General features: G+C 41.8%; 1 protein-coding gene across 2 annotated transcripts in view; it reads right to left on the bottom strand.

Annotated features, from left to right (window-relative positions):
• Positions 1 to 23,441, bottom strand: part of ARIH2 (ariadne RBR E3 ubiquitin protein ligase 2) — a 55,566-nt gene that overhangs the window by 6,748 nt on the left and 25,377 nt on the right. For both annotated transcript variants that reach the window (XM_007446172.1, XM_007446171.1), the window contains exons 4-11: positions 10,381 to 10,448; positions 7,583 to 7,646; positions 5,935 to 6,085; positions 4,558 to 4,679; positions 3,194 to 3,303; positions 1,711 to 1,828; positions 668 to 718; positions 556 to 577 (exon numbers count right to left, since the gene is read on the bottom strand). In XM_007446172.1, coding sequence (XP_007446234.1) covers positions 556 to 577; positions 668 to 718; positions 1,711 to 1,828; positions 3,194 to 3,303; positions 4,558 to 4,679; positions 5,935 to 6,085; positions 7,583 to 7,646; positions 10,381 to 10,448 — 706 coding nt within the window. The remainder of the gene's footprint in view (positions 1 to 555; positions 578 to 667; positions 719 to 1,710; positions 1,829 to 3,193; positions 3,304 to 4,557; positions 4,680 to 5,934; positions 6,086 to 7,582; positions 7,647 to 10,380; positions 10,449 to 23,441) is intronic.

The raw sequence follows: 23,441 nt of genomic DNA, 5'->3' as shown, positions 1-23,441 counted from the left end.
GAGTAGCCCCCACTCGCCACAACTAGAGAAAGCACATGCACAGCAACAAAGACCCAACGCAGCCAAAGATAAATAAGTAAATAAATTTATATATATATATATATATATATATATATATATATATATATAAAACTCAGAGGAAAACCATTATTTTACTGCCTCCAGTAAAACCACGTACAGCCTGCTTAAAAGGTATCTGTAAGGCAGCACAGATAAGCCCCATGCTACTTACCTGCCTTGGCAAAAATAAAAAGAACACACTAAAACCTTCTTCTTGGATGACTGAGGATTCACGAGGGTCTAATAGTCACCCCAAACTTTACTTCTGACTACATGTGTCAGCGAGACGGCAGTGGGATTATAAAAGGGACCGAAAAATAATAAATCAAGAAATCAAGAAAAGCTTTAATCTGGTTATCATGACTATAAGTGACTGAGGCTGCCCTCTGTTTTATCACCTCACCACAAAAGCACTCACTAAATAAGCAGTGGAGACCCGTGCACAAGAAACAGAGACTGTGCCACTGGGCCTTGTACATCAAGCCTGGGACTCACCGTGTTTACACTTGGAGCATTGCTGTCAGAGGGAAACAGAAGAGAACATGTTAAGAGCACGCTGACCAAAGGCTCCATGTCACATAAGCAAAATGTACAGGCGTCTGCTCACCATGTGATTGCAGCCTCCGTTCTTCTCAATGCAGATGTTGCACTTGGGACACTGAGGAGACAGAAGGGTGCCATTAGGCTCACGCACCATCAGGCCGGTTCTAAGACAAATTACACAAAGCTCCCGGCACCCGTGCCCAGTAGCTCATCGTGCGAGCACTTCTGGGGAGGAGCATCTCACTTAAATGTGGCGGGTCGCTGAGGCTGGAACAGCAATTCAAGGAAATGAGGTCAGCATGTTTGGCTCTGAAACACTCCAAGCACCATCTGTCCCTGCCACGAGGCCGCTCAGATTAAGCACAAGCTGAGTCAGTAGAGAGCTTGCCTGCTTGGGAGGAATGCCAAAGCAGCGTAAGAGCTGCCACACTGGACTTAGTCCTCATCAGCTTGCCTGAACTTCTGCTTCCAGGAGAGGCCAAGGAAATAACCTCTAAAGCTCGCTCTCATTTGAGAGATGCCAGCAACCCCAGGCAGCAATGCAGAGATCAGTCTGATACTGTGCTCTTCCACCGCCATGAAAAGGACTATGCTTAATGATGTCATGGTCACAGCTGTGCTTGTGGGTGCATCAACTCAGCGTGTGACTGGCACAGGGTACAGCCTTGAGTGCTGAGTCATGCAGAACTCAAGGGGCTACAGGCCATGCTTTCCCATGGGAAGTTTCCAGAATGAGAATTGGGCAGGTTTGGGCTTGCATTAGAGTTCTGCTATTTATGATGTGTGGCTATCAACTACCTCCCTCCCAGGGCTGTTAAAGCTTGGGAGGCATTCAATAAAACCTAGTCTTGTTCTAATTAGTTTTCCTAAGGGTCAAACTTCTCCAAGCATTTCAGCAATTTATTAAAATAAATGCACTCGGTGCATACTATGATAAATTGCTACAAACTCTGCCAGGTCTGGGCAGCCTCCATCAAGAGCCCTGAGGCCCTGATCAAGAGCCTCCATCAAGAGCCCTGTTCTGCTCTCAGATGGTACATCTCCTGGGCAAGGCCCTGGGCAGCACTAAGGAGGGCAGATCCATGACAGGTAAGATACAGTCCTTACGTCTTTAGTGTGAGCACTAATGTAGTTGGCTGTTTCAGAGTCGTCTGCACACTTCGTGAGCCATTTCCGAATTGTGGCGCAGTCTGTGGGGGCGTGATACATCTGACGACACTTGAAACTTAAAACCAGAAAAGATAATTGTTAGGTCAGATCCTGTGTTCTTCATTTTCCTTCTGTCCAAGCCAACAGATCCTGAATTAGAGCTTTTCAAAGAGGTAACGTCACCTATCAAGGCATCTGAGACCTTTTCTTACCCAGGATTATACTGAAGTACTGTGTGAATTTCTCTCAATAAACCCAAATGAAACGTTTGTTTTAAATAGCTTATGTGGTGTCAATCCTTCCTGACAGGATATCAAATTCAGAATTCAGCTTCCCAAAGGGCGTGGGGATGCATTCTAAGATACCTCAACTCAGGCCCAAGGCAGGAATGAGATCCAGTTCTGGGAGCCTTGGCTTATCTCCAAGTCAGATGTGCACACAGGATGCACAATGCCAGCACTTGTGCAATCTGTAGGGGGCATAATACATCTGACAATGCTTGAAACTTAAAATCAGAAAAGACAAACACTCCAACATTCATCAGGCCAGGCGCCCATGTTTTTAATTTCCCTTTTGTCCAAGCCAACACAACGTTATGGATAAAGGCTCTCAGGCAGGTAGCCTAATACACGTCCCAGGGAAAAGAAGTTCATAATGAAGGATACAAAGGATGGAAAGCAACCACATTAGTGGTTCTTAACCTTTGGTGAATCACAGACTCCCTCAACAACATCTTGAAAGGCAGGCACATATGCACACATACCACATTTTCTACGTACTTTCTCTGAAGCCCCACCATGAATTTTCCAGGGAGGCATGAATTGGGGACAGGTCTGGGCCTAAATTATGGCTCTGCCATTACCTTGCACCTCAATTTCCTCACCTATAACATAAGAGTAACAACAGTACAATCATACACAGTTGTTGTGATAATGAAGGTAAAATGATCAGGACAGAGCATTTCCTCTGGTAAGCCTTCAGTATACTTTAGCTATTCCCATCATGTCTACTGAATAGAGTAAACCCCAGGTAAATATAAACATATTTATGGATTATAGTGTTATAAAATTAGCAGAAAGGCCAAGAGAAAGATTAAAACGTTGATGGTTGTTGCTTTCAAATACAGTAGTATGTGAATTATCTGTGCAGGTAGATACACACCCATACAGACATGCAGTCTCTGGGCCATGAGTCTCAGCAGCATAAACCACAGCACATTCCCCAAGAATCTGTGCCCCTTTCTTGTCTCTAGACTATTATCAAACATCTCATGGAACATGAGATGCTAGGTACAAACCCTACCCACGTGGAACAGAGCTGCTCTTCTGGCTCAACGACCCTGCCTCTCCCAGCCCCACCCTCACAAGAGCAACAGCAGTGATGCTTTAGAGCAGGGGAAGGCACAAGCCCAGGGCTGCTCAGCACCCACACTCACTCTTACCAGAAGACCTCGTTGCACCGATTGCACTGTACTCGGCGAGCTCTGGGCTCCTGTACCCGGATAACCATGGGGCAGTCTGCACCAGGGCACAGCTGGAGCTGGTAGTGACTCTGTGAACACACCAAGGGGAGGAATAATGAGGACATCCCCTAGTTGGTGCCTCCAAATTAGACCTCCCTGAGTACTCAAACACCTTCTGTTCTTCCAGCTGATGACTTATATCAAGGGGCTACAGGAATTCAAGATGGATGTTGTGAAGACCAGACATTAGGCAGGTAGTGCAAATGACCTTTGTTTGTTTGCTTGTTTTTAATATTTATTTATTTGGTTGCGTCGGGTCTTAGTTGCGGCACATGGGATCTTCGCTGTGGCATGCGGGATCTTTCGTTGTGGTGCGTGGGCTCTTTGCTACAGCGTGTGGGCTTCTCTCTAGTTGTGACGCACAGGCTCCAGAGCACGCAGGCTTAGTTGCCCTGCGGCATGTGGGATCTTAGTTCCCCAACCAGGGATCAAACCCGAATCCCCCGCATTGGAAGGCAGATTCTTGACCACTGGACCACCAGGGAGATCCCTGAAAATGACCTTTGAATGCTTAGCTTAAACTAGGTAGAAACTCACTAGAATGCTCTAAGATTAGATGACAAAATGGAATACAGAATTTTGTCTCTGAAATGAAAGGGCATAGGGACCAGGGCTGGAAAGGAACACAGACCACTCAGCTGTGCATAAGACTCTGAGGGGCTCAATGACCCTCAGGCATCTACCAAAGGCAGAAAACAGCACAAGGAACAAGGCATTGCTTTTCCTGTGACATGTGCATGAGACAACCCAGACCGTCAATCAATCCAATAAGCTTGGGCATGAAAGACAAAGATGAAAATTATGCTGCATGGAACCAACAAGCCTGAACAGGTAGCGCAACAGAGGGGAAGGACTCCAAAACTGACCATGCTGAAAACCTGAACAAGTTTTCAAATTGCCCAAAAAGCAACACCTGTTCTTTGTGCTGAACCACACAGTGAACTGAACAGAACAGCAACTCCTGAGATATGCTTGACTTGTGTTTATCCCCTGACATACAACAGCTTGTTTAAGCAACTTTGTATAAGGTGGGGATGCCTGACCATTCTACAAGAGAAAACCAAGGCTCAGAGAGGTAAAATAATGGGTCAAGGGATACATAACAAGGAAGCAACAGACCTGGGATTCACTAGCACTCTAGTCGTTTTCAAACTGTTTTAAAGCCGTGGAGCTCTTTCTTCAAACGAAAGCATCTACTGGCAGTCTAGTCTATAAAGTAACTGGTGAGCATCTGATGAAAAGCAGGCCTGGAAGACAGAGGGCACAACAGGGGCTGGGCATACCTCCACATAGTCCCTGAAGAGGTAGCGTCTGTATTTGTCTCTCAATTCTTCATTGGGCAGCAATGGAAACACAAAGTCCTCTGGTGTTCGAAGTGGGCAGTCCTGAGCCATGCAAGAGACACCTGTTGAACAAAGATAACCTGATGGACAACTGTATCACAGAAGACACAGCGATAATATATTTGCTGAGTTCAACCAACAAATTCAGATTCTATGTAAGGAACCCCTAAAGCATCAGAATTTATTCAAAGAAGAGAGAAATTAATATATTTGCACAGTGATGCAACTAGAATATTATTCCAAATTAAATAGGATAGGGAATTCCCTGATGGTCCAGTGGTCAGGACTCGGTGCTTTCACTGCTGGGGCTGGGTTCAATCCCTGGTCAGGGAACTAAGAACCCACAAGCTGCATGGTGCATCCAAAAAAGAAAAAAGATAAGTACATGGAGGATATAATTTGTCGGCATTCTCACTGCCAGAGCCCCGGGTTCAATCCCTGGTCGGGGAACTAAGATCCCGTAAGCCGCACAGAGCCACCAAAAAAACCCCAACAAAAACAAAACAAATTAAATCATATATATCACAAACAGCACCAATAAAAAACAAAACTGTTTAAAAAATCCTATAGGGTGGGCTTCTCTGGTGGCGCAGTGGTTGAGAGTCCACCTGCCAATGCAGGGGACACGGGTTCGTGCCCCGGACGGGGAAGATCCCATATGCCGCGGAGCTGCTGGGCCCGTGAGCCATGGCTGCTGAGCCTGCGCATCTGGAGCCTGTGCTCCGCAACGGGAGAGGCCACAACAGTGAGAGGCCCGTGTACCACAAAAAAAAAAAAAAAATCCTATAGGGTTATTAACTAACAATTTAGTTCTGCGATGTTTAATATTACGTGCATGTGATTACTGTCAATACAATGAGATTTTGCAGACACAATTAAAGTAATGCTGATTTAGTTTCAAATATCAAGTCATAGTTAAATATTCCTTTAACTGATCATCAAGTTTGATTTGTGCTTATATTTCCTAAATAACACCTAACTCTCTAGGTGTTTCTGAGTTATGGCTGCCACTCTGAGAATCAAGATAGATATGGTAGGCAGCTTAAAGGACAGTTCTCCCAAAAGGCAAGAGAAGATAGCCTTGCATTCACACCAACGTTTACATATATGCCCAAACATTAGCCTTAACTCTCTCATTTTGCTCAGGTCTAAACTTTACCATTGTTCAGACAGATGTGTTTGGAAAACAATGGTTCTGACAATGAAAACTTCAATTAGGCTCACAAGAAAACACTCAGTTGACCTGAGAACCTGAAAGGGCAGAGCTAAAGCTAAATACTTCATGCCAGCCTTTTATAAATCCTATGGCAGACTCACCCACACCCACGCCGTCCTTGACAAGTACTGAGCAGTGTTGCTCCCAGCAGCTGCGGCAAAACTGGTGCTGACAGGCCAGAGACAGTAGGTTTTCCTTCCGCACAAATTGCATACACACTGCGCAGTGGTGAGGGGGATGGGTTGTGGGGACCTGGGGAGAGGCAGAGTGATATGAGCCATGGGAGGCAATTCTGACCCTGCAACAAGTGTCAGAACTCAACTGCAATGTGTGCACTCTGCGAGTTCCAGTTTTGAGCAGAAAGCATATTATCAGGAAGGCTTTCTGAAGGAGGTGGTAACTGAACTAGGCTTGATGAATCACTAGGATTTAGAGAGGCAGAGAGAAGATGGAAATGAGAACTAACAGTAGTTTATAACGTCAGGCTGAAAACACTAGGATTTCAGAACTGTCAAGGTCCTTAGAGGTCATTCAATCCACCTTGTTTCAGAGACTATTGGGTTTCTTTTGAAAACTGCCCTCATTCAGCACAGCAGAGTTGCTCCTCAACAAGTACTACAAACCCAGCCATACAGGTGCTTAGAGGCTGAGTGTGAGCCTCTAACAGCCCACAATGCAGTTTTATGTGTAAAAGACAGTGGTTTTCCCATATCAATATGTCCAAAACATACAGTATTACAGTTTTTACCAAGTTACAACTCATCCTTAACATGCCAAAGAGATGTCACATACAATTAATTTAGAGAGATGAGGAAGGCTTCTACAAGGGAAGAAACTCTTCTAGTTTGTAGGCAAATAACTGTAAAGCTTAAACTCCAGAATCCATACCATGCTACACAAACTGGCAAAGACAATCTGGGGACCCCAGCCAAAAACACTAACCAATGAAAAAGTCCACTACATGTTTAACATTAGGTTCTTGTTAGTTTACTGGGAATACAAAAAATAACTTGAGGAAAAGGACTATATTCTCATGTTTGTCCAGTATTCTCCTAGAAATTTTCTCCTAAGAGACTGCAGAAGTTATGTGGTGAGCTGAGCCCCAATTCTCCCTCCTGAGAGTGCACATGGCCCTCATTCATTTGACAAATGCTGACTGAACTCTCAGATACAGAGGAAATTGCTATACATAGATTCCTAAACTTAAAAAGCACTTACAGTCTAGTAGGGGAGCTAAAAAGATATGAGTGAATTACTACAACATACATGTAAAGGTTTAAAGATATAATTAGAGGAGTTTGGAGGGGAGTGGTCCCAGGAGATAGGTTTTGTGAAAGATGGCTTGGATGTGGGTCTCTAAAGATGAGTTCCATTTCCACAAGCAGAGATGGGGACAGAATCTGGACATTCCAGACCAGGGAAGGCAGAAGCAGAGTCAAAGAGGCATGTGGTGAGTGGGAACACCAAGAACACAGCAGGAACACCAAGAACACAGAAGGAATAGAGTACAGGCTGTATGTAAGTGCAAGGAAAAAGGTGAGGCTGGAGAGGGCAGGCAATGATTCACTCCTCATCTATGAGGAAAATTTCCAAACTATAATGGAAATGGGAGATTTAGGCCTATGCTGGAACAAATATCATGGGCATACTGCCACTACAAACAAGGCAAGATGGTTCTCAATAACAATGTGAGCCACAGAAAGAGCCACGGGCAACAGGAGAAGCCTTATTCAAGGAGGAGACACTCACATGTTTTGACGGATTGGGCTGAACTCGAGCCTCAACGAGCAGTTGAGCACAATTAGACTTGTATCTACAAAACAAAAAGCAGAAATAAAGGGAATCAGAACCTGAAGACAAATAGTTTTACTTCTGAACAAAAACAGGATAGACCAACATGTGTTGCAGTCACACTAAAGTGTCTTTGTCTTTTAACTACCTTCTCGTAAAACCGAGCTGGGTTTTTACCTTACTACAAATATTTTCTGCTTTTTCAATTTTTTTAGCTCTCAATTGGTATAAGAATAACAACTCTGTCCTAAAGGCACTCAACTATAAGAAAAATACTTATGAAGGACCATATCTGCTTTAAGTCCCTTTCTGGAATTACAAGCAAATATCTCTATGTCTTCAGAATAGGAAAGGATATCTTCAAGACACAGAAAAAGCAAAGCATAAAGGAAAACTCTGTATGCTACAATTAAGAACTTCAATTCAGGGAATTCCCTGGTAGCCTAGTGGTCAGGATTCTGGGCTTTCACTACTGTAGCCCAGGTTCAATCCCTGGTCAGGAAACTGAGATCCCGCAAGCCAAAAGAACTTCAGTTCATCAGAAGACAAGATAAAGTGAAAAGCCAAGCTATAAACTGAAATATAATTCAATACATATACAACTGGTAAAGAACTGACATTCAGAATAAACAAAACAAAAACTTCTAAACGTCCATTTGAAATGAAAAACAACAATTAGAAAAATGGGCAAAAGACATAACAGGCATTTCACAGAAGAGGAAGCACAAATCACATAGGAAAAAATGATCAACCTCCTTAATAACCTGGACATTGAAATTAAAGACAACCAGATGCCATTTACACCCACCAGACTGTAAAACTTTAATTCTGATACTCATACACCACTAGTGGGTATATAACATGGTACAATCACTTTGGACAACATTTTGGCATTATCTAGTAAAGGTGAAGTAACACATACTCTACAGACCAGCAATTCACTTTCTGTACTTAACCTTAGAAAAATTATGTGACACTATAAGTCATGTACAACAGTTTTCAGAGTTGCATTATTTTTAACAGCAAAAAACTAAAAACTCACAAACAGTTTTTGACAGGAGGATGGATAAGATGTCATGATGCTCAACCTTGTTAATTTAAAAAGTTGAAGAATACATATGATATGATTCCATGCCTGTAAAGTTCTAAAAACATACAAAACTAAAAGATATATAATTTAAGAATAAATAAGAAAATGATCAATACCAAATTCAAGGTACTGGTTGCCCTGGAGAAGGAGGGGATTGTAGCCAGGCAGGGATTGCCATCAGAGGCCTCTGAGTAAAGGTCAGAGGGTTTCTTTGTTTGCTTTATTTGTCTTTAAAACCTATATACATCACACATATGCATGTGAGTGCACACTCACACATTTTTAGGAAAAAAAATTTCATAATAAAAATTTAATTCCTTTCTGGAATGAGGTATGGCATAAATACATTTAAAAATAAAAACAGCTATCATGTGGCAATAAAAGTGCCACACAAAGTCCAGGTAATCACATTACCAAGACACCAGGAATCTGAGCAGGGAAGAACTACATCTCATATACATGATTTCCTTACTCTGCCTAGTCAGAATGCCTACTTTAATTTTTATTCCTAGTTCTCACACTACTATTCTTAGTATCTTTACAGCTATCCAAATTGTCTCCACCCCCAAGTTAGGCTAGAGAGTTTGGACAGTGCTAGATACCCATTACCGGAACCTATGTGGTTCCAGAGTTTTGGATAGCAGTGCAGACAGGGAAGTTCATCTGGAAGTCTACCTAACTGTATTCAGCTCTTCAGTATAGAGAGTGAGAGTGCAGTTAGTGAACCAGGAATGCATTTGCTCTTTCCTGATCAGGCTGGGCTGCTCTAGCTAGTTTGGCCTTCTTAGCCTAGAGAAGGAAAGGCATAATGATCTTCCTCTGCCGATCAACAGAATCACACCATACAGACAAAGAAGACTCACTTTGGTGTGAAAGAGCAGGGGTAGTGACCAGTGCACTGCTCAGCAGGAGCAGTTTTGTTCTCCAGGAGTTAGCTGGCAGTCCGGAGGCATTATTGATTTACGGACTTGTAGTAGATAGACCCCGGAGATTCTTCCAAACCTCCTACAATTCACACAACAGTCCCTTCACAACAAAGAGTTATCTAGCCCAACACATCAACAGTGCTTAGGATGAGAAACCCTGAGCTAGACAGAAGCACATGCCTCTTAGAGGAACCCCCTTAGAGGATGCATGAGGAGGAGGAACCCCTCCTCCTGACAACTTCCAGGACACCTGAGACTCCAAGCTGTGCGCCTCAAGGGCCCTGGTTCTGGAGGTGTGGGGCAAACTAGCTGACCTTTTCTCTGAAGGTAATATGCGCTATGTCATGATGTATTCCTCACTTGATGTGTCTGAAAGAAATAACTGGATATATTGTCAAGTGTTATCTAAGGGCACTGATTAAAAATTAACAATGGCATAAAAAATTTGACCTAACTTCACTGTACAACAACAGGGGTTTGGAAAAGTATGGAACATCTATATAATAAAATACTGTGCCAGCATTAAAACTGGGGTAGAAAGAATATGCTGAAAACATGCGAAAATGTTCACCATATACTGAGAAAAAAAGGCTATACACTATGATCCAGTGTTTTAAAAATATAATCTGCACACTGTAAGGATATTCTCCAAAACATAAACAATAATCATCACTGGGCGGGTAGGCAGAGAGAGGAGCTATGGGCAATGCCATCTCTTCTTCCTCCCCCAAACACCTTACCTGTCCATTATCTCTGTGACTTGCCAGTGGAAATTAACTAATATAAGTTTAGCAACTGAATGAGATACCTAGAAAGAAAAAAAAAGAAATCAAATTATAATGTAGTTTCTTTCAGAGTGCTCTGCATTTTGAGAAATGCATATATTCATCTCTATTGCAGACCCAGGCTTGACTTTCAAATTCTTCCTCTTGGTTCTCTGTTTCATCTTTTAAGTTCAGACTCTTATAGTCCTAGTGATTTCTTGGATCTCTTGACTTTTTGATCTTTGTTTTCATTAATGACTCTTCAAAGAAATTAGTTTGATTTGAAACTTATGCGAAACCATCCTATCTACAGTAAATAACGACCCAGCATCCAATTTAAGAAAAAGAGCTGTTAGGTTCCCTAATGTGATTTGTTTCCTCAAGCTGTTGTAGGAGGCTATACATGGTAAGTGCACCTCTAGTTAGGCCTGTTATTTGCAGAAAACCTCAGGCTTGGACTTCTTGTATAAACCCAGAAAAACAAAACAAACAAAAAACACCCCTGTTTAAAATCTCTGAATTCCCGGCAACTAATAAGCCCTAATTGCAAGGAGAATTTAGAAGTCCGTGGGCAGCCTTTCTGGCCCCTACATTCTCCTTTAAAGCACAACGGTTATGGTTATCAAAGAGCCTCAGAAGGGGCACTGAACTAGCAATTCTACCTCTGTAAATTTTTTCTGAGGAAATGATACAGGATATGCAGTCCCTGAAAAGGATGTTGCATAGCTAAGTTTACTGACGCAGAAAGTAGTTCATATATTAATTTTAATGTTAACAGGAAAGTAAGCTAGTTACAAAACAGAACCCTGAACATCAAGACTTGGGTGGGGGCCTAATCTTTTTCTTTTTGGCCATGAGGCTTGTGAGATCTTAGTTCCCTGACCAGGAATTGAACCCAGGCCTCCAGCATTGAAACACAGAATCTTAACCACTGGACCACCAGGGGGCCTTATCTTCTAGTCCGGCTGGGGGGGTCAGAAGATTAGGATGTGTTTGGAGGCCTAGATAAGGTTACCTAGAGAGAGCACTGCAAAACACAAGGGTGCTACTGAATCAAGGAAAAACAAGGAGCACACTTCAACCTAGGGAGCCAAGAGAACACACAGAACCTTGGTATTCTGCTCACTGGACTGAGTTTTCATACAGGAGCAACTAAGGACCTATAACGTGGTACATGCCTGGTGCACAGATAAGAACTGCAGGAGGGAAGACACACAGTGACCAACATGTGGTCCCTGGTCCCTACAGCTCAAATCACTCCTGAAAGGAGACACATACATCCCTATTAAACAATAGCATGTCTCAGTGTACCATCAGTGAGTGAGTGCTTTCCTGTCCTACAACCCAGGTACATCTGGAGAAAACCAAGGACTCAAGACAGCTTACTTCACTAAGGGTGGGGGTCCCTACTTTCTTCCATGCAAGGTAAGAGGCATGTGACCCATGCATGTTGCTGTAGTATTTTCTTATTAAGGCTCATGGAGACTTCAGGCTTAGAATTCCTTAGTTATAGCTGACACTTCTTCTAAATGATTCTATAAAAAAACTATGCACCTGGGACTTCTCCATTGGCGCAGTGGTTAAGAATCCGCCTGCCAATGCAGGGGACACAGGTTCGAGCCCTGGTCTGGAAAGATCCCACATGCCGCGGAGCAACTAAGCCCGTGTGCCACAACTACTGAGCCTGTGCTCTAGAGCCCACGAGCCACAACTACTGAGCCCGTGTGCCACAACTACTGAAGCCGGCGTGCCTAGAGCCCGTGCTCTGCAACAAGAGAAGCTACCTCAGTAAGAAGCCTGCACACTGCAAAGAAGAGTAGCCCCCGCTCGCTGCAACTAGAGAGAAAGCCCGTGTGCAGACCCAATGCAGCCGAAAATAAATAAATTAAAAAATTTGTTCCTTTAAAAAAACCACAAAACTATGCATCCACACAGACCACTATCACAGAATGAAAACAGAAAAAACATTTCGTTTAAAATATTATTATTAAAAATGTTAATATTAAAATGTTAGAAGTTGCTTGAATGTAGCTTTTGGCTACAAATATATTTTTAAAACCTGAAAATGATACTGTTTTTATTTTTTTTTTATTTTTTAATGTTTCTGGCCGCACCGCGCAGCTCGTTGGATCTTAGTTCCCCAACCAGGGATTGAACCTGGGCCCTCGGAAGTGAGAACACTGAGTCTTAACCACTGGACCGCCAGGAAATTCACAAAATGATACTGGTTTAAATGAGCTCCTCGCTGGAACCTTTTCTGTCGTCTCTTATCCAGTGGGGCCCAGTCGGCCATGCACCCATTGTTTTCTGTCCTGACTTCTAAATGTCTCATTGTGAAGTGGCTACCAAGTCATCTCAAAGGCACTGAGCCAGAAAAAAAAAAAAAAAAAGGCACTGAGCCACTCAGGAAACCCAGAGGAGTCCTGGCTATGTCCAGCAGCCACCTTCCCTTATCACCACAGACAGCTTAGAGGAATCTGTTGGCTAAAAACAGGGGTCAGGCTGCCTCTCACAGATCCACAGAGCCCAGAACTGGACTGGACACATGCTGATCATTAAATGACATTATGTCTTTAATTTATGGATTTTCAAAATGAAATTTCTTCTCCTTTTTTTATTTTGGCCACACAGCATGCAGGATCTTAGTTCCCTGACCAGGGATCGAACCTGTGCCACCTGCAGTGGAAACAGAGTCCTAATCATGGGACAACCAGGGAATTTCCAAAATGAAATTCCTTGATCTTCCTAAAGAAATAGAATTTTAACACCATACCTGGTCTGATCCCTTGATCTCAACAGCACTAACAGCAGCAACAAAGTCTCAGAATTAGCACACCAGATGCAGCCCATCCATCTATGAAAACAACACAGCTATCTGCTGAAACTGAAAATTTTATTGACGACTACAAGTCCACTAATGACCAACTCAGAATATTCCAGCAGAGCTGAGTTCTGGTGAGGACTGATAATGTGAAGAGAGGATGCATCTAGCACTTTATAAAACTGAATAGATGTGAATCTATTCTTTCAAAGCCAACAGCCAAAAATACATCAATATATACAAGGCAGTAGGCAAGTGCATCAGCTGTATGCACCGCCCACCAGCCTTCTGCAGGAGGCGCTGTGATTGCCCATATTATGTTCATAGTATATCATAAACTATTAGGGACTCTTCCTCAATTAATCCATTATGAACCTGAAGGAAAATGCAGAATGACGGCACCTTGCCCAGTAATGAACACCAGGTAAGATCTACAGGGAAATCAGGTTCCAAAGGGCCCTCTGAGCAAGAGCAGCACAGGGTTAAAGGAAGAGTACCTAGGGGCTTCCCTGGTGGCGCAGTGGTTGAGAGTCCACCTGCCGATGCAGGGGACATGGGTTTGTGCCCCGGTCCGGGAAGATCCCACATGCCGCGGAGCAGCTAGGCCCGTGAGCCATGGCCGCTGAGCCTGCGCGTCTGGAGCCTGTACTCCACAACGGGAGAGGCCATAACAGTGAGGGGCCCATGGACCGCAAAAAAAAAAAAAAAAAAAAAAGGAAGAGTACCTAGAATTTATGCTAAAAGGTAGTCTCAGACGAGAGGCCATGTCCTCCCTGATTTGGGTCACAAGAGAGAACTGACTTCACCATTGCCCCCCCAGCAGTCTCCCAGTGGAAGAGACATCAGGTGATTGTAGGGGGGTGGGGCAATACTTAAGCCACCTTCAGCAAGAGGGCCAAGACAAACCTCATGTATGATATTAAAACATTAAAGATAAAAATCTGTCATTCTCAGACTGCAAACAGCTGAGCTTTCTCAGGAACGAACTACCTGAGTATTCACAGCATTACTGAGTTATGTTCAAAGAGCTTGGCAATCCATCCTGAATCTATTAAAGTCAACACTTAACAACTGGGGACTTCCCTGGTAGCACAGTGGTTAAGAATCCGCCTGCCAATGCAGGGCACATGGGTTCGAGCCCTGGCTTGGGAAGATCCCACATGCCACGGAGCAACTAAGCCCATGCGCCTCAACTACTAAGCCTGAGCACCTAGAGCCCGTGTCCGCAACAAAAGAAGCCACTCCAACGAGAAGCCTGCGCACCACAATGAAGAGTAGCCCCCGCTAGCCGCAACTAGAAAGCCTGCACGCAGAAACAAAGACACAACACAGCCATAAATAAAAATAAATTAAATAAATAAATATATATATGTACATATGTATATGTGTGTATATATATATATATATATATATATATATATAAACACTTAACAACTGGGGAAAGTCTTCCACTCTTCTTATATGTCCAATTGTGGAGAACAAAAATCTTCCAGCAGAACCAAGACGAACTCTTGCTGGACTGTTTTGACAAGCAACTAACAACCGGTTAGTAGTTAGGATTACATATTATCAAGAACGACTTAAAGCTTTCTTTTATTGATTTATTTATTTATTTTTGGCTGCACCATGCAGCTTGCGAGATCTCAGTTCTCCGACCAGGGACTGAACCCGGGTCATGGCGGTGAAAGCCCCAAATCCTAACCACTAGGCCACCAGGGAACTCCCCCCAAAAGGACTCACAATGAGAAGGTCAAACCTTTTCCAAAAGGAAAACGGGTCCAAGGTGATAACCACTGACAGCCAAAAAAAAACAATGACTTAGGAAGGAACACATATGACCATGTCATGTTCAAGACAAATGTGCGGTTCTATTAGATCAATATGTAATAAGAAGATTAAAACTCTTATTTATTTATGAGTCTAATCGAGGAAAAGACTAGAAACTAAGAACTAGGAAGTTCTTGCCCCAAAATTTGGGACCCCAAGGTAATTACAGATTAACCTGAGCTTCTCCCCAGAACGACAGAGTCCACCATTCTCTCCATCACAGGGGTCAAAGAGGGCCCTTCTCAATAATAATAGGTCACTATTTCCAGCATGCCTGGGACTATTACCCCTGTCTAAACTGCAAACCCTTAGCTGGTGGAATGTGTTCACTTTGGATACTCACAAGACCATAAGGCAAGAATAGTTAGGATGAATTGAAACAAAGACTCTCAAGAGCAGAAATAAAATGTTTTCCTATCCCCCCACCTCCTCCCCAAAATGTTAGAGCTATTCTCAAGAATCATGTTTGAAAATATATATAATACTTCGAAAGTTCAGTGGGTATAATTGCCAATATGAATTCAATTTTGGTTCATAGTTTGACGAAATGTTGATTTTAATTGCTGAATTTCAATCTATTTGGAATTGCCGACAGTGTATATACTATTCTTTATACACATGTACCAGGCAATATAAACTCCCTTGTCGCCAAATTCAACAAACATAACACCCCTCTTGGTCTCTGTGATGAGTCTCGCAGAACCTGTTCAGGTACACTAAATGTGCTCTTCCCCCTGAATGCCCATCTTGTCACTGGAGACATCACACTCCTACACCTGCATCAGCATTTTCCTCTATGTCTTGCTCTTCCTTACCACTCCACCCTCTTCCATCACCACCATTCCACTGCACAATCTCTAGTCCTGCCTCTCCTAAACACTTGCATCAGAAGGGCTTCACTATCACCTGGACAAAGGAAAGGTATCTTATATACTGACATGCCAGTGTATATTGTCTGCCCGCCACCCCCACCCCCCGCCACCCATAGCCCCCAGGATGAGTTTCCTAAAGCTTCCATATAACAATTACAATAACAGACTATTCTTAGAGCTTTCACGTGTTACCAGGATCAGTCCCAACCTGTTTAAAACCCATCACTGCTCTCCAGTACTGACAAGATGAACCTTAAGCGTTAGTCAAGAGTCATTAGGACCCACTGCAGAACCACTGCCTTGAGGAGTCCAGCAATAGACCAAATGATTCCAGCAACCCCAAGAGGCTCCCTGACTGTTCTCTGCCAAGCATGCCCGTCTTCTTCTTATATAGCAAATATTTGGAAATTAAAGAACATACCTCTATAAAACCTGTGTGTCAAGGAAGAAATCACAAGAAAAATTAGAAAATGTTTTGAACGAATGATAATGAAAATACCACATAATAAAAGTTGTGAGATGCAGCTAATATAATGCCAAGAGGGAAATTTACAAATGTATTTATACTATAAAAGGTCCAAAAATCAATGACATAAGGGCCTACCTTAAGAAGCTAGAAAAAGATGACAAAACTCAAAGTTAAAAGAAGAAAAAAGATAAAAACAGAAATAAAATCCAAAACAAATAGTGAAAATCAATAAAGTCCAAAAGTTGGTTCTTTTTTTTTTTCCTTTTTTTGCGGTACATGGGCCTCTCACTGCTGTGGCCTCTCCTGTTGCGGAGCACAGGCTCCAGACGCGCAGGCTCAGCGGCCAAGGCTCCAGGCCCAGCCGCTCCGCAGCATGTGGGATCCTCCCGGACCGGGGTACGAACCCGTGTCCCCTGCATCGGCAGGCGGACTCTCAACCACTGCGCCACTAGGAAAGCCCCCAAAAGTTGATTCTTTAAAAAAAATCAATAAAGTTGATAAAAACTTTAGCTAGAACAATTAAGAAAAAAAGAGAATACAAATTGCCAATAACAAGGGTGATAAGAGGGACTATCCCTACAAATCTTACAGGTATTAAAAGGAAAATAAGAAAATATGAATAATCAAATGCTAATAAATTTGATATCTTAGATGAGATTGACAAGTTCCTTGAAAAACACTTACCAAAACTGACAACAAAATAAAAACTGAATATCTCTATATCTATTAAAGACATTGAATTCATGATAAAAAATTTTCTCACAAAATGCCAGACCCAGAAGTTTTTACTGGTGAATTCTATCAAAACTAATATTAAATAAACACTTTCAGAAACTAGAGCAGGAAGGAATACTTCTTCCAAACTCACTTTATGAGACTAACATAACCCTGATATAAAAACCTAACAAAAATATAAAAAGAAAATTACAAATAAGCCTTATGAACAAAAACACAAAAATCAATCCAAATATTTTAGCAAATTAAATCCAGCAATATAGAAAAGGCTGATTTAACATGTGAAAACTCCTAAGACAATTCACTGAATTAACAAAATAAAGGCAGAAAAAACCCAAATGACCATTTCAGTAGATGCAAGAAAACTCATTTGACAAAATTCAGTAATCATTCAAAACAAAAATTCTTAGCAAATTAGGAAGAAAAATGGAACTGCCTGAATCTAATATAGGGCATCTATGGAAAACATTATACTCAATAATGAAATAGTGAACGCTAAGATCAGGAACATCGCAGGGATGACCACTCTCATCATTTCACTTTACATTATGAAAGCCCTACCCAGGGCAATAAGGAAAGGAAAAAAAAAAAAAGACACACACAAAAAAGACATAAAAGATTAAAAAAAGAAGCAAATCTGTCTCTATTCCTAAATAAAATGACTATTTACACAGAAAATCCTAAAAGAATCTACAAAACTAGTAAAACTCACAAATTTAGTAAGATAAAAAAATAGAATGCCAATGTATAAAAATCAAAAGTATTTCTATATAGCAGCAAACAAATGAAAACTATAATTTATTTATAAATATATTTTATTTAACCCAATATATCTAAAATATTATTTCAACATGTTAATCCATAGAAACTAATGAACTATATTTTACATCTTTTTTCCATCTAAATCTTCAAAGTCCATTGTATTCAGAATTATAGTACATACCAATCCAAACTAGCCATATTTCCAGTGCCCAATGGCTACATGTGGTCACAGCTACCATACTGGACAACATAGCTATAGACTGAACACAGCAAACAAAATTAACCAAAATCAGGGACTTCCCTGGTGGCACAGTGGTTAAGAATCTGCCTGCCAATGCAGGAACATGGGTTCAAGCCCTGGTCCAGGAAGATCCCACATGCCACGGAACAACTAAGCCCGTGTGCCACAACTACTGAGCCTGTGCTCTAGAGGCCATGAGCCACAACTACTGAGCCCGCACGCCACAACTACTGAAGCCCATGCACTCTAGGGCCTGTGCTTTGCAACAAGAGAAGCCACCGCAATAAGAACCACGTGCACCGCAACGAAGAGTAGCTCCCCCTCACCACAACTAGAGAAGGCCCACATGCAGCCAAGAAGACCCAACACAGCCAAAAATAAATAAATTTATTTTAAAAAATTAATCAAAATCAAAGCAGGGGTTTTAACCACTGGACAGCCAGGGAAGTCCCCAAAGCAATCTTGAAAGAGCAAAGTTGGAGGATTTACACCATCTGACTTCAAGACTTACTATAAAGCTACAGTAATCAAGACAGTGGGGTACTAGCTTAAGGACAGACATATAGATCAATGGAACAGGATAGAGTCCAGAAGTAAACTCATACATTTATGGTTAATTTCCACAATGTAATTCATTGGAGGATAGGATAGTCTTCAACAAACGATTCCGGAATAACTGAACATCATTATACAAAACAAACAAACATAGAACTTAGATGTTTAGTTCATGTCACACAAAAATTAACTCAAAATAGTTCACAGATTTAAATAAAACTGAAAACTATAAAACTTCTAGAAGAAAACACAGAAGAAAATCTTTGCAACCTTAGTTTTAGGTAAAGATTTCTTAGATATGATACTGAAAGCACAATCCTTAAAAGAAAAAATCTGATAAACTGGACTTCAACAAAATTAAACGTTTACTCTTCAAAGGATGTTATTAAGAAAATGGAAGAGACAGGCCACAAAATGGGAGAGAAAATAACTGCAAATCATGTACCTGATAAAGAACTTATTTCAGAACATATCAAGAACTCATACAACTCAATAATAAGACAAACACCCCAATTTTTCAAAAATGGGCAAAAGATTTGAACAGACACTTCACAAAAAAAAGTATGAATAGCAGATACACACAAGAAGAGATCCTCAATATTATTAGTCATTAGGGAAATGAAATGCAAATTAAAACTACAAGATACTACTTCACACTCACTAGAATGATTATAATCCAGAAGACTGACGATACTAAGTGCTAGCAAGCATGTGGAGAACCTGGAACACTTATATAATGCTGGTGGGAATGTAAAATAGTAGAGTCACCTCAGAAAACAGTTTGGCATTTTCTTAAAATGTTAAACATACATTTACCATATGACCTAGCAATCCCACTGCTAGATATCTATCCAAGAGAAATGAGAACATGTCCACATAAAACCCTGGATATAAACAATCACAGCATCATATTTCATAATAGCCAAAAACTGGAATCAACCCAAATGTTCATCAACTGATGAATGAATGGATAAACAAAATGTGGTATATATCTATGCAATGGAAAAATCATCACTGGGCAATAAAAGGAAAGCATTACTGACATGTGATACAACATGGATGAACTTTGAAAACATTACGCTAAGTGAAAGAAGCCAGACACAAAAGACTACATATTGTATGATTCAGCTTATATTCAATTTCTAGAAAAGGCAAAACTATGCAGACAGTAAGATGATCAGTAGTTTGGTGGGACTGGGAGTGGGGACCAACTACAAATGGATACAAGGGAACTTTCTGGGTGACGAAAATGTTCTGTAACTTGGATTGTGGTGATGGTTGTATATTTGTTTACATTTACTAAAACTCTTCTAATGGCACACTTTAAAATGGATGAATTTAATGGAATGTCAGTAATACTTCAATAAAGCTGTTTAAAAATAAAATTGATAGACAGATATATAATAAAGTAAATGCACCAAAAAGTTAGCAACTATATAATCTAGATGGTATGTAAATGGATGTCCACTGTACAATTCTTTAAACTTCTTTGTATATTTTAAATTTTTCATGAAGTTGGAGGGAAAATTTGCCAAATTTAATTCAATGGCAATCATCTGCATAAACAAATGTCACAATAAACAGAGGGTTGACCCTTACACTACTGCATCAAATAGTTCATTTTGATCTTTTACTTACTCTTCGAAATGAAAAATTTCCCTTCAGAAAAATTTCCCTTCAGAGTTTTTAACATAGTTCTGACCAAAGGTTAACTGATTAGGCAATGTGAATTTTAGCATAAATAGGTCTGTAATGCCAGTAACTTCACAACACTATCGCTCCCTCTAAACCTCCCACACCCAGCCTTCTTAGTGTTCCATTGGATGCTCTTCTCCCGGTCTGTCAGCTCAAACTGTTGCTGTTCCACAGGGCACAACTCTCAGGCCTGAATTCCTCTCACTCCTTGGCCTGTCTCTGAGCAACTGCATTTGTGCCTAAGCCTTGGTCAGTGTGAACATAAGCCCCAAAGACAAGAACTTCTCTCTCATTTTCCCCAGGGAGTTGGGGAAGGGAGTGTGACTGATCAAAGTGGGGAAGGGAGGGCAAGTAGTGGTATAAAGTTCATCAAAGGCTGAAGGGTGCCCTCACGTCCCTGGGTGGTCTAGAGAAGGTTTTCACAGAGTCAAAGATGGGGTCAGAACAGAGGCCAAGTGTAGCCCATCTTCCCTGCCTTTTTTCCCTCATTCCCTGTGCCCTCAAACCTGACCCACAATGGGTCAGAAGACTCTGTAGAGCTTTCTCTCCAGCTTGAAAGGACTGTGGGGTCACCTCTGTTGTCATCCACCCTGGACATTGCTCTGTATTGCCAATTCAATTTGGCTTTGTTTTGCCATTACATTTACAATCTCAACACCCTTAGATGGTTTTCTGATCTTTATTTCAGGAAGCACTTGGCTACATGCATGTCAAAAAGGACTTTGCTGCCGGACATCACTATTTCCCAAAGGTTGCAGGCAAACTTCTTCTGTCATCCTCCATAATGTTTGGGAGAGACACTTAAGAAGGTATTTCCCAGGTAGAGGCCCTCAAAACATGTTCAGCACTTCTCGGAGTAGGGCTTCTTTCACACGGTTTCGCCCAGCAAGATTACCTGCGGCGGAGGTTGAGTAGGGGCTGTTGTCTTTGCCGCGGACCCCCTCCACTGGGAGGGGTCGGGTGGGAGGAATCGTCGCGGTTGCCAGTTTCTCCTGGAGGCAGATGCCTTCTGACCCCAGCGCTCCGGTCCTCCTTCCACACAATCAGTTTTAGAAAAGTCAAGAAGTCTTGTTTTGGGGACTCTTTCCAAGATGGCGGAGGAGTAAGACGCAGAGATCACCTTCCTCCCCACAGATACACCAGAAATACATCTACACGTGGAGCAACTCCTACAGAACACCTACTGAAGGCTGGCAGGAGACCTCAGACCTCCCAAAAGGCAAGTGGATGAAAGGCTCTTGCTGCTCCAGCCAGGAGTCAGGACTCTGCCTCTGAGGTGGGAGAGCCAACTTCAGAACACTCGTCAAGAAGAGACCTCCCAGCCCCACATAATATCAAACGGCGAAAATCTCCCAGAGATCTCCATCTCAACACCAGCACCCAGCTTCGCTCAACGACCAGCAAGCTACAGTGCTGGACAACCTATGCCAACCATATAGCAAAACAGGAACACAACCCCACCCACTAGCAGAGAGGCTGCCTAAAATCATAATAAGTCCACAGACACCCCAAAACACACCACCAGACGTGGACCTGCCCACTAGAGAGACAAGATCTAGCCTCATACACCACAACACAGGCACTAGTCCCCTCCACCAGGAAGCCTACACAACCCACTGAACCAACCTTAGCCACTGGAGACAGACATCAAAAACAACGGGAGCTACGAACTTGCAGCCTGCAAAAAGGTGAACCCAATCACAGTAAGATAAGCAAAATGAGAAGACAGAAAAACACACAGCAGATGAAGGAGCAGGATAAAAACCCACCAGACCTAACAAATGAAGAGGAAATAGGCAGTCTACCTGAAAAAGAGTTCAGAATAATGATAGTAAAGATGATCCAAAATCTTGGAAATAGAATGGACAAAATGCAAGAAGCAGTTAACAAGGACCTAGAAGAAATAAAGATGAAACAGACAATGATGAACAACACAATAAATGAAATGAAAAATACTCTAGATGGGATCAATAGCAGAATAAATGAGGCAGAAGAACGGATAAGTGACCTGGAAGATAAAATAGTGGAAATAACTACTGCAGAGCAGAATAAAGAAAAAAGAATGAAAAGAACTGAGGACAGTCTCAGAGACCTCTGGGACAACATTAAACGCACCAACATTCGAATTATAGGGGTTCCAGAAGAAGAAGAGAAAAAGAAAGGGACTGAGAAAATATTTGAAGAGATTATAGTTGAAAACTTCCCTAATATGGGAAAGGAAATCGTTAATCAAGTCCAGGAAGCACAGAGAGTCCCATACAGGATAAATTCAAGGAGAAATACGCCAAGACACATATTAATCAAACTGTCAAAAACTAAATACAAAGAAAGCATATTAAAAGCAGCAAGGGAAAAACAACAAATAACACACAAGGGAATCCCCATAAGGTTAACAGCTGATCTCTCAGCAGAAACTCTACAAGCCAGAAGGGAGTGGCAGGACATACTGAAAGTGATGAAGGAGAAAAACCTGCAACCAAGATTACTCTACCCAGCAAGGATCTCATTCAGATTTGATGGAGAAATTAAAACCTTTACAGACAAGCAAAAGCTGAGAGAGTTCAGCACCACCAAACCAGCTTTACAACAAATGCTAAAGGAACTGCTCTAGACAAAAACACAAGAGAAGGAAAAGTCCTATAATAACGAACCCAAAACAATTTAGAAAATGGGAATAGGAACATACATATCGATAATTACCTTAAATGTAAATGGACTAAATGCTCCCACCAAAAGACACAGATTGGCTGAATGGATACAAAAACAAGACCCATATATATGCTGTCTACAAGAGACCCACTTCAGACCTAGAGACACATACAGACTGAAAGTAAGGGGATGGAAAAAGATATTCCATGCAAATGGAAACCAAAAGAAAGCTGGAGTAGCAATTCTCATATCAGACAAAATAGACTTTAAAATAAGGACTATCAGAAGAGACAAAGAAGGACACTACATAATGATTAAGGGATCGATCCAAGAAGAAGATATAACAATTGTAAATACTTATGCCCCCAACATAGGAGCACCTCAATACATAAGGCAAATACTAACAACCAT

This window comes from Lipotes vexillifer, unplaced genomic scaffold (genome assembly GCF_000442215.2).
Source record: "Lipotes vexillifer unplaced genomic scaffold, Lipotes_vexillifer_v1.1 scaffold491, whole genome shotgun sequence".
Lineage (NCBI taxonomy): Eukaryota > Metazoa > Chordata > Mammalia > Artiodactyla > Lipotidae > Lipotes > Lipotes vexillifer.
The sequence above is the reverse complement of the archived record's forward strand: the minus strand, read 5'-3'. Positions and strand labels throughout refer to the sequence as shown.